The sequence below is a fragment of the Leiobunum rupestre genome, chromosome 3, assembly GCF_980474605.1.
Source record: "Leiobunum rupestre chromosome 3, qqLeiRupe1.1.hap1, whole genome shotgun sequence".
NCBI classification, from domain to species: Eukaryota; Metazoa; Arthropoda; class Arachnida; order Opiliones; family Sclerosomatidae; genus Leiobunum; species Leiobunum rupestre.
This window is the reverse complement of record NC_143386.1, coordinates 7,829,521-7,842,855: the sequence shown is the minus strand read 5'-3', so window position 1 is coordinate 7,842,855 and position 13,335 is coordinate 7,829,521. Positions and strand designations below refer to the sequence as shown.

Below are 13,335 nucleotides of genomic sequence, written 5' to 3'. Positions count from 1 at the left end.
AAAAAATATCTTCAAGGAAATTGCCAAGAGGTAATATTTTCGAGAGGTAGGACTTGGAAGTCACTGTTTATATAGTGCTTGTTAAAATTATGGAAACTTTTCACCTTTACGGTATGCAATAAGTGTTCCCCTTTAACCAGGTAGCTTTTTTGACTTGTCAAAAACACGACGTTCTGTTTACAGGTAAAGAATTTCCATTATTTCAACAAGCACTAAATAAACAGTGACTTGCAGGTCCTGGCTCTCGGAAAAATTACTTCTAGGCGATATCCTTGAAGGATGTTTTATTTAATGGCCTATGGCGTCTAAATATTATCTTTTTAAATTTCACCCCGAAAATAAGTAAAAAACGCATTAACTGAGAACATAAATTATTCTTCGCCACTCTATTTTTGAAGCACCTGTTATTGAAAAAATAAGTCTGTTCGAACTATATATTTTCTGTTCAATTTCATAGTTTCGTGAGAGGAAAATGCTATAGGAAAATCTGATTTAATTGCGAGTCTTAAATCTTGGCGGCACACGCCGTACCACACCCGGTACTCGCGAAAAACCAGTATCGAAGTACCCCACCATCTTTCAACTGAGCCCGGGGCGTATAACCCTTTCACTTACATAAGTCTGACGGTCGACCCCCTCTTGTAAACCGGCCCTCCTTTTTTTTTTCGCAAAATCTCAAACGCGTGGGATATACGTATTCAAAAATCTGCCAGAAAAACTCGATCGTTCAAACTGGTTCCAACACAGCCTCAAAGATATCATTTAATGTTTCCCAACTACGGATATGCCATCGCCGCTAGCCAACGCAATGTACGGTCAGATGTTGAAGACATACGCTGTTAGGGGACCATACGGTCGGCCGTAATCCGGAGGTAGAAAAGACACGTCGTTTGATATTTCTTTAAACACACCGTTTATCGCTTTCTCATGGTTGGTGTTGGTCAATGTGTTTAAACTATATTCTGAATCTAATCGGTCGCGTCTTTTCATCCTCGTACCATCGCGGACGCTATTCCCTAGAAGAACCCGACGCCAAATTTTTTCAGGTTAGTGTGACGTTTTTGCGCTTTGTCGCCGACGAATACAAAGAATCGGAAAATCGGCGGATGAAAGCAAACACCTGCTTTTCATCCGCTATACCCCCCTCCCCTCCTTCCGCCATTCTTCCGGTCTATTTGCGAGATGGAAAAGAAGTTTTTTGCTTTTCTTGCTTCTTCCTAAATCGTTTGGAAGTTGTTTGAATGCTTTTTGGGCACCATTGAGATCCTTTATAAAGGTATTTGGGAACTCGTCTAGGCTCAGTTGCAACTTCGCTTAAAGCCTGAATAATGTAGAAAGTTCGCTCGTACCGAATTTCAGCTAAGATATGTTTTTCTTTACCTTTACTTCCTGGGATTATTTTTGTTTGCGACTATAAATCTAAAAATACGTTTTCTTTGGGTTGGATGGTTATCCGATCTGGGTGGAATTTTCTCTTCGTGTTAACAATTTATTATCGACTTTTTCTTAATTGTTTTCGCTGATTCGCAGAATTTTGTATTGATCCAATTGTATTGAAATTAGGGCGCTGATTAGCTTTCCTTTTGAGTCAGGCATTTCTTAAAATGGTTAAAAGATTTTTTCGATATGGAAAAATTAGGCCACCGAAAAATAAGCTCGTTTACAATGTTTGACGGTACAAAAACCTGAAGTTTTTAAAAGCAGTTTATTTCAGAAACTTTCTCGTACAAGTTAAATTTACGACGTAAATAAATTTCGCGTACAGGCAACTTATTAAATATTCAATTTTTTATTTAAAGTTTTTGTGCCACGTATCGTACTTCAAACTAAATAAATCCACTGTCATGCCTGCATCCAGCAGATAATTATTATTATTTTGAAGGGGAGATAGAAAAAAAAAGTTTATTAGTCTCCAGTAAATGAACCCAACTAATTTGCATAATTATGTAAATACGTTAAAACAAATCGAGTACTTTTATATGTTTTGAACTTTAAATTATAGATCCTAAATTAAATTTAAAAAATGCGAAATTACGAGATTACAGTTAATTATTTGGTTATAAAAAGTTTCTAAGGAAAGCTCTCAATCTTGTAGCCTAAGTAACATAATTTTAAGTGTGACTATTAGCCTATTAAATTTACATAGGGCCACGTTGAGGCTAGCAAGATATAAATATTAGCATAAGTAACATAATAATAAGTCTGACGATTAGACTTTTCAGTTTTCATAGAGCCACGTTGAGGCAAGAAGTTCATAAATTGATAGATTTTCGTCTTCTAAGTAGCCGATAAAGCCAAAAGCCGCTGCTTAGCAGATGAAAACCCAGCAGTTTATTATCTTCTCGCGTTAACTCCATGTAAATTGAAAGGTCTAATTAGCATTGCACAATCAAGCTTTAGTTCATCGCAAATCCCCATAGTGTCTAAATAATCCCAAGGCACAAATATACTACTACTACCAAGGACGGTAATATACTACCAAGAATGTATTTATTTATACTCCAATTCCAGCCGTTGGGGCCCCCGGTATGCTCCTCCGCTTTAATAAAATCAAATAATACTGCAATCTCATTGGTTCTTAAAAATTACGTTTTTCGACGCGATTAACGCTGCTGCGAGGACGCAAAAAATAAGACCGCCTCCTTGTAAAAATTAAAGTTTAAATAAAGATTTCATTTTTTATTAAAATGGTACCTATTTGGTTCCTACTTTTCAAAATTTGATTCCTATTTCTCTAAAAAAAAATCTTCAGATTTTGGTGGGAGCCCTGGGGAAGTGTCATACTTATAGGACTTAAGTTACTTATGACATTAGTATAGACCTTTAAAAAAAGGTTCATCTCGTGTCAGTGTAGATTTTGAAGTGATTGAACCGCCTAAGAAAGAACAGCGTAGTAATGGAAATTGATTAGAAATCACTGAAATATTAGTGACCCAATTGTCGGTATCTGGCATGGACGTTTTGCAGTCTTTGACTAGTTCTTTCCCCGCCGAATGTGTCACTTTTAATTAGAACCCTCTCGGTAATAGATAAATCTCCGTCTCTTTTTCTAATCAATCCGGATTTTCGTACTAGACACTGGTTCTTCTTGTTACTCCAACCGCATTTCAATTAGCAGCTTTTATAATATTTCTTAGAAGTATTAATTTCGCTGTACTGCTAATGAAACATGTACCCTCGCGTGGTTAGCACACATGTACCTTCGCGGGTTACCGCTTATTTTACGAAATAATTTCGAGGTGGCGCAGTGGTTAGCACTTTCTCCTCGCAGCAAGAGGAACCGGGTTCGATCCCAGCTTGTGGCACTGTGTGAAAACTTGAAACAACTCCTTCCGCGTTGAGTTTCAAAGTTTGAAGGGCTTTCCACCACATGACTATCCTGCGTATTTTAACCCGGCCACGTAATTTAAAAGGCGTTAAAAGTTGCTTTATGACTTGGGATCTCTGGGCTTGGATAAGAAATAACCGTTTTGTTTTTATCCATAATCGAAAATTATCCGAATTCAAAGTTACTTTTTGCATATTAAATCGTTTTATAATCGCGAATAATATCCATAAATAAACAGTTAACCGAAATTTTGATAAATAATTGAAACTTTGCCGAGCTCTAGTGGTGCCTTTCGTATAAGCATAGCAGATTATTATTATTAAAAAGATACATTCAATAGTGGTTTTCTCTATTTGGGCAGGTAATTTGCGATTGGTCTAACTTCGCTGCTTATTATTATGGTTTTACAGATCGCCCGAAAAGGAGTTTCGCGATCCTGGGTTTAAATAGTGAGGTTTTTAATATTTGGGCTTGAATTTCATCACTTGTTGCCAATAGCTTTGGTTAAATTTTAAATTAAGTAAAATGTGACTGAAATTGTAACTTTTAAGATAGTTGCGTAAGATTTAGTAAAATAACCTCAAATAACTATTATTCTCACTAGGAATGGTATATATTACGCTTTGTTAAATCTAGGAGCAACAAACACAATGAGAACGCAGCCAGCCTTTAAACTCGCTAAGGCAGTGTTGTGTACAAATTTCATTGGACGAGCCTTTACGCAGCACGTTTTACGGAAAGGGGGAAGACAATTTCCGAATGTTTCCCCTTCACACAAGAAAATCCACGACTTGTCTGGGGTGATGTGTTTGTTGCTCCTAGGTTAAATGTATTTAATCTCAAACGTGTTGTGTTGCTCCTAGGTTAAATGCTCAAACCTGTTGTAACTAACGAATGTTTCTTTTGTTGTATCGCAGGAGCATTCCCAACAGAAGCAAACATGGGACAAAACAGTGACAATCGAAACGGGACCAACCAACTCTCACCTGGTGGTGGGCACCACGGGGGAAGAAAGCTCACCCTTGGTGCAGATGCGACAAAGGAACGGCGACTCGCCTCCCAGCGGCGCGGATGGACAAATCCCTCCTACAGTTCCTCACTCGTCCTTGCCGCCCTCTTCTTACCGGCTGATCAGGAACCGGCCCATCTCCAGGTCGGAGAGACACTTGAAGACCACCAGCACCCCGGAGTTCCGCGCCGGAAGCGTCGAAGCCATCAACGGCGGATCCGTGCGGGATGTCCGCCGACCCTGGTCGGAAGTGTACGGTGAGGAGCTTGACACGCGCACCATTCTAAGTCAGACCAACCCGAACTGTTTCAGCGTGCCAAATTTCCCGCGTTTCGGCGAGGGTTGCGGTTCCCCTTCTCCGGCCGACACGGGCGGCTTCTTCAATCGATTTTCGTCCATCAGAGCCACGGACAGCATGCTCCAGAAGTTCCGCAAGACCTTCAGTTTGCGGTTCCAGAAAACGCGCAAAGAAGCCTTAAGTACTTCACCCACTCCGCCGCCCGAACCGCCACCTCAATTGCCCCCGCCCACGCCTCCCATCCCGGTCAGCCACCCCGCCACGGACCGTCCCAGCCCTTGCCCTCTTCCCGGTGCCGAAGTGGTCGCTCCAACGGACAAGGAATCCGTCTCTAGTTCGGTCGCCGCGTCCGAAAGCGGCTCAACAGCGGCGGACATCGCGGGTAGCGGCGGTAGCGGGTGCAGTTGGCCTGCTAGTACCACCGAGAACGAGTTGGGATCGTTGTGGAACTTGCAGACGAATGTCCAGAACGCGAGCGGTAGCCCCGGGACTGTGGCCGGCTTGGATACAACGGGTAAAGACGACGGACTCTTGAAGCTCGGATTGAGCGTGCTCAGGTCCTCCAGAGACAGGAAGAAGTTGCGCAAGAAGGATTGCAGGAGTAGCAAATGTAACAGCGCCGATAGCGGCATTCAAGTCGAAGGAACTTGTCCTGGCAGCGACGGAGCCACGGAGGTAATTGACTTTTCAATCGGATTTCATTCTATAGATCAGATTAAAGTTGAACCATCTGATTAATTGGGGGCATTCCTTTCACGTTGAGTACCACCGTCGGTGTGGTTCCAATCATTACCTCTCCTACAAGATAAAAACCTCGCTGTAAAGTTTGTAGAACCAACGTCCAACTTCGCCTTAATCGTAGTGGAGCGAATACAAATGTAGGAAGCGCGTTGGCTACCATAAGCCAGGAATCCCGAGGGTCGTTACGCCAAAAGGCAGAATAAATCTTTCGGGGCGCGTTGAAACTATTATTTCGCTGGCCAGACAACTCAATTTCCAACAGAAACGAGACTCTCGTTCTGGCAAAAATCTAAAAGAGCGAAAGAAGTCGGAACAACGAAAAATGTATAAATCCCCTCGTGTTAAATGGTTCGAAAAATCCGACGCAAACTTTTAGAACCATCCAAAACACCATTTGGACGATGAGGGAGTTCGAGGGAGGGTGGTCTTGTTTTTAACGGTTCTTTCGGCCCAGCCAACGCGTTAAATGAACGTTTCATTGGATTCCTGGTATCGTCATTGCCGTTTTTAAGATTGCGGAATCGAGATTGTTGCGGGTTTTTTTTTACGACTTCTCTTCGTGTTTATAAAATATTTAACACTCGTAACGAAGTATCGCGTTGGAAAGGGAACTTAATACGACGGGGAATCACGCGTTGGTACTCTCGCCGGCGGTTTTTGAAAGACCAATGTCATCGCGCGTCAAACTGCGTCTACGTCTACTCGGTGTAAAAGTTTCGACGGCAGGAAGCGACCCTTGTCGTCAAATTTTATACTCGGAAGCTCCGCCCTGTTTTAAGTTGTTGTTTCGCGAACGCCTCGCGATTATAACTCCCAGTTTTGAAGTCCGCAAATTGCTCGCTTAAACATGTACGTAGAAAGGTGGTGGTTTGCCAGGCTCGTATGAAGTTATCTCAGGTAATTTATTGAGTGTTAGGTTTCCTACTGCCCGGAGTCAGTTAAAACCGTTGAATGGCTTTGGCCACCGTATGTTTAGACTTTCTAAATATACTTTATTATCTCTGCTTGATATAATTCCATAGGCTTAGGCTTTCCCTCGGGTATTCTAAATGAACGAAATATAGGATTGAACAATGGCTAATTCGAATTGACACCTTATAACGTTCACAACGAACGATGTACAATCAAGTTGCAATTTGGTACACTCTAATTTGATTACGCGTAACTTCAAATAAGTGACCTCGTTATAATCGTGCGGAAATTACGTAAGTTTAAGCAAAATCCGTTATCAATCCATTGTGACAGGTTAAATATTTCCAAAGCTTCGAGAAATGTCTGATTAGATACGACGCCGTTAGGGTAATGTCGCCGTGAACGAAATCCATATTCTCCGTTTCCGTTAGTCTAAGCCTAAGTCTCGTCGTGCAGCGGTAACGGATTGTCATCGGAAGCTAATCAATTATTCATCATTAAACCTAAATAGCCCAACTCGGCTACGGAGAGTCCAGCTGTGCCACGGAGGAGGGCGGTGTCCAGCTCGGAATCATCTCCGAAAAACAAAGTGTGCGATCGTCCGCTGTCCGATTATATCGATCATATTGATTTGGAATCGGTCGATGAGGTAAATATACGCGTTCCTTTAATTCGATAGCCGAGGTCAAGGGTCAACGAAGACCTCTCCTATCGACACGAACCCGGCTTATAACGTTTCTTTCTTCGAAGGTGACGTCTTTAGGAGGTGGTAAAAGCGTCGGAGATGTCTTCAGGGAGTCATCATCTCCTCGTAGTCGAGACAATCTCTATCGTAGTCCCGTTCGTCGGACACCCAGCGTCGATAGGGTAAAATTGATTGGATTAAATCGTGATTTCTATAGCGTCTCTTTTCGATGTTGATGGGGGTAATTCTTTCTCCGTAGCAAATGTCAACTCCGCCGCCCATTAAACTTCGAACGGAGCGCAAAATAAGACCCAGGATTAGGAGACAGAAAGGAAAGTCGAGATTACGCCGATCTATAAGTCAGCCGCTAGACTTGGAAAAAATGGGTTTTGCTCATAAAGGATTAGATCACGGTAAATAGATTGTTTTCCTTCCCTTTATCTACCTGTTTCCTATCATCATATGTAACATAATTACTCATAAGTATGCCTCTGTATAACATTTCCATTGAAAAAAATCAATGAGACCTTGTTTCACGCGGAACATACATTAAGCGGACCCAAAAATGCAAAAATGCTTATAATCCTCGCGCTATTGAAAAGGTTACCATGGAAATGAAATCACGTGATCGCGAGGCACGAGCTAAACTTGACACGGGCAAAGCCAGAAACGCGCGAGGAATTCTCACTAACTTCCGTTTCCCATCAGTAAAGTTGATGACGCGTATTTCGTCACGGAGTTGTAAGTGACGTAATTTACGTCATATCCCGTGAACAAGGTTTCATTAACGAAAATGCTTTTATGGCATACTTATGAGTAATTATGTTACATATGCTATCACGTAACATTTTTACTTTTGTACCGTACGTATACCGAGTGTATTAGTTTGACTCTTTCTAGCTGGCCGGTTGGCTGGTGGTCCCGCGTAGCTTCCGCGGGTTAATAATATTTATTTTCTTACGTAGGGTTATCTGATCACGAAGGGTCCAGAGATAGTACGGCTTCTTCCGATGATGATTTTTCATCCGATAACGAACTGTATCATAGTCTCAGAAGCCCCGTCAGGAAACAGACTGCTCTTAAAGAAGTAAAATATTAAAGATTTTTGGACTAGCTTTATACTGAACTTGCTAAACGTTTTTGAAGATGTACGAAGATACGGTAACGTATGCCGAAGCGTTATGGGACCACGTCACGATCGACATGGAGGAATTGCCTTTCAAAGCGGGTGAAGTCATTGAGGTGACGGATACCAGCGACAAAGATTGGTGGTGGGGGTCAATCGGAGGTCGTTCCGGGTGGTTCCCCGCTCCATTCGTCAGGGTAATAACTTTTGTCAGCTTTACGAAGTTGGAAACGCGTTTAAAATCGTAATGATTTTTATAGTTAAGAGTCAGCCAAGAAGATACCGTCGAGGACTGCATTATCAAAATGGCCGACGGCACGATGATCACTCGAAACCACGCTCCCAGGAAGATGAGCATCAGTCTACTTAGTAACGAACAAGTCCGAGCTAATGTTGTCCGAGAAATAGTCACTACCGAAAGAGATTTCGTGCAGCACTTGAGAGACGTAGTGGAGGTACGTCATTTTCATCAAAGATAATATAGACTTCGTACCCTAGATTCGAAATCACTGCGCGTAGTCAATAGCGTTTACTCCGAAAAAGTTTGCTCTAAAGTTGCCATGGTACCTAAATATACACTCTTTTTCGCGGTATTTTCCTGGGCGCGTCCATGTTTGGTTTTCCCCATCCTCCATTACGGATACCCAAAAAGTGGATGCTAGATTCCCAGCTGAGGGCAGATGCAATGGCCAACGAGCGGGAGGCAAGAAAGAGGGGTAAAATAGAGGCGCGAAAAAGAATCTACGAGGCCTATATTGTCTTTGGTTGCACCGAATCCCTATTAATTATAACCGAAATGGTTCTGGATTAGGGTTATCTGAAGCAAGTCCGACGTCGTCCGGACATGTTTTCAGAGGAAGTCATTTCCACTATTTTCGGAAACATCGAAGCCATTTACAGCTTTCAGAGCATTTTTCTTAAGCATTTAGAAGCTTGCATTAACTGGCAAGCGCCTCACATTAGCGAAATAGGACAGTGTTTTTTGAACCACGTAAGATCATTTTCCTGCAGTTACTTCTCCCTGTACAGAATAATAAAAATTATATTTAATTTGCAGAAAGATTCTTTTAAAATTTATTCCGAGTATTGCAACAATCATCCGCTGGCAGTCAGTCAATTGCAAGAACTATATTCCGACCAAAAATACGTCCAATTCTTTGAGGTAAAACGCCAATAACTCGAATACTCGAGGTAAATTTCAATAAGATTTCCTTCGTTGTATCAGGCCTGTCGACTGCTTCAAGACATGATTGATATATCTTTGGACGGGTTCTTACTAACACCCGTCCAAAAGATATGCAAATACCCGCTCCAGTTAGCGGAACTGCTCAAATACACTAAACCAGATCACCCTGACTACCTAATAGTCACAGATGCCTTGGCTGCCATGAGAGGCGTGGCTCAACTGGTTAACGAAAGGAAGAGGAGAATGGAGTGTCTCGAGAAGCTAGTTGAATGGCAGAAATCCATAGAAGGATGGGAGGTAAATACTAAATACATTTTATTGACTATTTGATGCTTTCTCGTAGCGTCCCGGGGTGTGCCAACCATGGGGGCAACTTGCCCCGCTACTTTTTCCCAGGGCAGACTTTGCGCAGAGTTGTATTTCACTCAGGATACTTATTTGACAAAATGACAGGCCGACTAAAAATGCGATAACCCTTGTGTTTTGCTTTCTATCTCTCGGCAGTTTTTGGACCAAAGTACTAATAATAATCAGCTAGGCTAATACCAAAGGCACCACCTTAGGCCCAAGTCATCTAGCGACTTTTAATGCCTTAAACAGGTGGCCGGGTTACAATGGGTAGGAGGGTGGTGGCAAGCTTTTCATGCCACGCGAGCTAACAGCTCCCCTCACCAACTATTACCGTTAATTTCCACAAGAACTCGGGGGGGGGGGGGGGGGGGACCCCTTTAACATACTTACTTGCTTCCAAATACACGTTATTCTGTAGCCACCACCCTCCAAATTCCTATCATTATGTGGCCCTTTAATGTGTTGGCCAAACTCGTTAACATGAAAACCAAACTTGGCCAGACCCACGAGTATCCTACCAATAATAATAATTTATCCTACAAATACATATCTCTCTACAATTACTTTAAAGGGACCTGACATTCTCGAAACAAGTTCCGTTCTCATTCATTCGGGTGAGGTTACGAGGGTTACATCCAACTGGTCACGAGACATTACTTTGTTTTTATTCGATCAGCTTCTAGTCTACTGCAAAAAGGTAGATTTTTATTTGCTAATCTTCCACAGTTTGTAACATCCAAATAATGACCTTTTGTTTCTCTACTCAAGGATTTGATAAAGAGAAACACGGCGGTTTATAAAGGCCGAATAGATCTAAATCACTGTTGCGTGTTTGATGTTGAAGATGGAAAAGGTACCATTTTTCATTTGTATTTTAAATTGAGTAATGAAGAAGCTCATTATTATGTTTTGTTAAAATCTAGATGCTCAATTTGGAATAAACCTAAGAAACGCTTGGAAAATTCACTGCAGCAAGCGCGACAAGTGGTTCCTATTTTATGCCAAAACGCCTTTGGAAAAGTCGCGCTGGTTGCAAGCCTTGAGGGAAGAGAGGCAGTTAGGTCTGGAAGACAAAGAACAAGGTACATCGCGAGTCTCACGTTACCGCTACCGTGAATTTTTTACTCATTCGGCGATTCTGTAGGTTTTATAGTGACAATACAAGCCAAAAAAGCGGCCAAATTAGCAGTCTTGAATAAATCCAAAACGAAACGGCCGAGAGGTGAGTGATATTACTTCTTTTTTCTACAAACTTTGCCTCAGTTTTGTTTAGAATTAGGACCGATACACATAGACAAGGGAGAAGATACTTTTACAAAGGTGAGGCCATTAGAGGCGAAGTTTTAAGTATCCAAGGTCTTACCAGATGACGCCAACAGTCTGAAACCTAAAAATTTTAAATTATCTAAAAACCACATGAAAATATAAGAATTTTAATTCCTTTTATACCCACATTTTCGTAATTTAAACTTTAGTTTATAGTTTCCATATAAAACGTCTCTTAAAAATAGTGTTAGGAATTGGGGGTTTATTCCATTCCCGCCAAAAGTTATAAATTGGCGCCATCTAATTTAAAGAAAAGCATTAAAATTGAACCTCTATGGGCTTCGCTCTATTTGTTTGTTTCCCTGTAAGCAATTTGTTAATATCGATATCATTTTTTTATAAATATTCCTTATTGAAGATGAAATGTTTTTGCAGCCAAAATTCCAAAAGGATCTAGACCGCACCCAGATACTGCCGTTGTCGAGCTACTTCTGGATCCTCCTGGTCCGAAAACCAGGTCCGGCAGCTTACCATCCAATCTCAGCCCTTCGATGGTTGTAAACGGTAGTCACGCTAGGGTAGCCCCGACCAAGAAAAAGGGTTCCGGCTGGTTTCACTTTGGCAGCGGAAAAAAATCTAAAAAATAATTTCAGCGAATAAAAATAATTTTAGCTAATTAAAATAATTTTCCCATTCGCTAAAATTACATTTTTACATTAAAGTTACGATCCCCATTTGAAAAAAGAACTCCCCCTCTGTATTATAAAAGTTAAAAGCCCCCTTCCCCCGACATTTTATAAGAACTGTGATATAGCGATATGATGTTATCAAATCTTTATACTCCAGTTATAAATACACTCACTATTCAAGGTGCCTGGTTAAATGAAGTTATCACCGGTAGATGTCTTAAAGAAAAAAAGATAAACTTTGTTAATTATTAGTGTTTTTAATCCAAGCTAGTCTGTTCTTCCACTTCATTGTTTTTATTTTTGTTTAAGTTGGAGCTAGAATGTAGTATGTAAATTAGAAGCCATAAACAGCTTTAATTAGGTCACTCGATAGAAAAATGGTAGAATCATTGGAGTCGTCGTTGAAATTCCACGACGCGTTTTTAGTATTTAATGAAATAGTAAGAGTGCCATTCAAGTGGCAATTTGTTCTAAAGTAAAAATAATTAAGGAGCTCCAATTTAATTGTAAATAGATATTCATTGAAATTGTCCCAAGAGGTAAATGGGTTTTGACAAACAAAAGATATATAGCCTTTTTGGTTCATTTTTTATCAAAAGCACTATTGTGCTTTTTGTTGTACAGACAGTTATTGCATGATCAGATGTATTTATAAAAATGCAGAAAATATAGTGTTTAGGTTTGTTTCGTGTCTACGCTGTGTGACAATCATTGCAAAAGATTGGACCAGTCTTGATTAATATGTCAAATAAAAGAAAATACAAATTTTAACAAAAGAGTAAGTTTTTTTAGTCACGTGGCCGTTTCACTTTTAAATGTCGCGCCGTTTTGAGATTGGACTGAATAGTTGTTTCCCTAAAATAAAAGTATAAAATGTGTTTCTATGCGTCACGAGCTTAAGGCTGCGTTCACTAACGCTCAACGTACTCACCGTTGAGCAACGAAATCATCGGCTGTGATAGCAGCTAGGAGTAACAAACACAAGGAGAACGCAGCTAGCCTTTAAAAACGCTAACGCAGTGTTGTGGACAAATTTAATTGGACGAGCCTTTACGCTGAGTGTTTTACGGAAAAGGGGTAGACAATTTCCGAATTTTCCCCTTCCGACGGCAGTAGACACTAAAGCGTCTAACAAATGAAAACTGTACACAAGAAAATGCGTGACCTTTGACGGCTTGCGTTCTCCTTGTGTGGGGTGCTGTGTTTGTTTTACTTTACTTAACGGTCACGTGACGGAGGAAGGCTAGCTGCAGACGATATTGTACAAAATTTACAACAAGCGTAAAAAGCGTTCAACAAGATCCTACGTCACATTAAGCAACGGTCTCAACGAAAATATGGCTGCGTTCAGAAAGGCTCAACGGAGAGGAGAGTTGAGACCGTTGCTTTTTATGATCGCTACTTTTTCCCCGGGCAGACTTTGGGCAGAGGTGTTAACTCAGTATTCTTATTTTCCAACCTGACAGGCCAACTAAACATGCGACACGACGGACTAGGTATAATATAGTCCGTGGCGACACCCTTTTGGTTAGTTTTCTATCTCTCGTCATTTTTCCGGACGCAGCCTATTTAACAAGGTATGTGCTAATAATATTGTTTTTTTTTTTCATAGAAATCGGATAACAAACTAGAACGCTTAATCGAATGGCTGGCAGCCCACCGATTAGATTATTTTCTGAAACGACAGTAACACCATCTACGCCGCGCGCGGGAAGCTTATTTTATCTATTGATCAGGTCTACTT

The 13,335-nt window shown here is 41.1% G+C and overlaps 1 protein-coding gene across 1 annotated transcript in view; it reads left to right on the top strand.

The window, feature by feature from the left end:
• Positions 1-12,340, top strand: part of RhoGEF3 (Rho guanine nucleotide exchange factor 3) — a 220,651-nt gene extending 208,311 nt beyond the window's left edge. Inside the window, exons 6-20 of the mRNA XM_090167723.1 lie at positions 4,246-5,310; positions 6,800-6,937; positions 7,039-7,155; positions 7,233-7,386; positions 7,939-8,060; positions 8,120-8,296; positions 8,360-8,554; positions 8,911-9,090; positions 9,157-9,261; positions 9,325-9,582; positions 10,208-10,333; positions 10,405-10,489; positions 10,560-10,718; positions 10,781-10,858; positions 11,338-12,340. Coding sequence (XP_090023849.1) covers positions 4,246-5,310; positions 6,800-6,937; positions 7,039-7,155; positions 7,233-7,386; positions 7,939-8,060; positions 8,120-8,296; positions 8,360-8,554; positions 8,911-9,090; positions 9,157-9,261; positions 9,325-9,582; positions 10,208-10,333; positions 10,405-10,489; positions 10,560-10,718; positions 10,781-10,858; positions 11,338-11,549 — 3,171 coding nt within the window. The 3' untranslated portion in view covers positions 11,550-12,340. The remainder of the gene's footprint in view (positions 1-4,245; positions 5,311-6,799; positions 6,938-7,038; positions 7,156-7,232; positions 7,387-7,938; positions 8,061-8,119; positions 8,297-8,359; positions 8,555-8,910; positions 9,091-9,156; positions 9,262-9,324; positions 9,583-10,207; positions 10,334-10,404; positions 10,490-10,559; positions 10,719-10,780; positions 10,859-11,337) is intronic.
• The last annotated feature ends 995 nt before the right edge of the window (positions 12,341-13,335 follow it).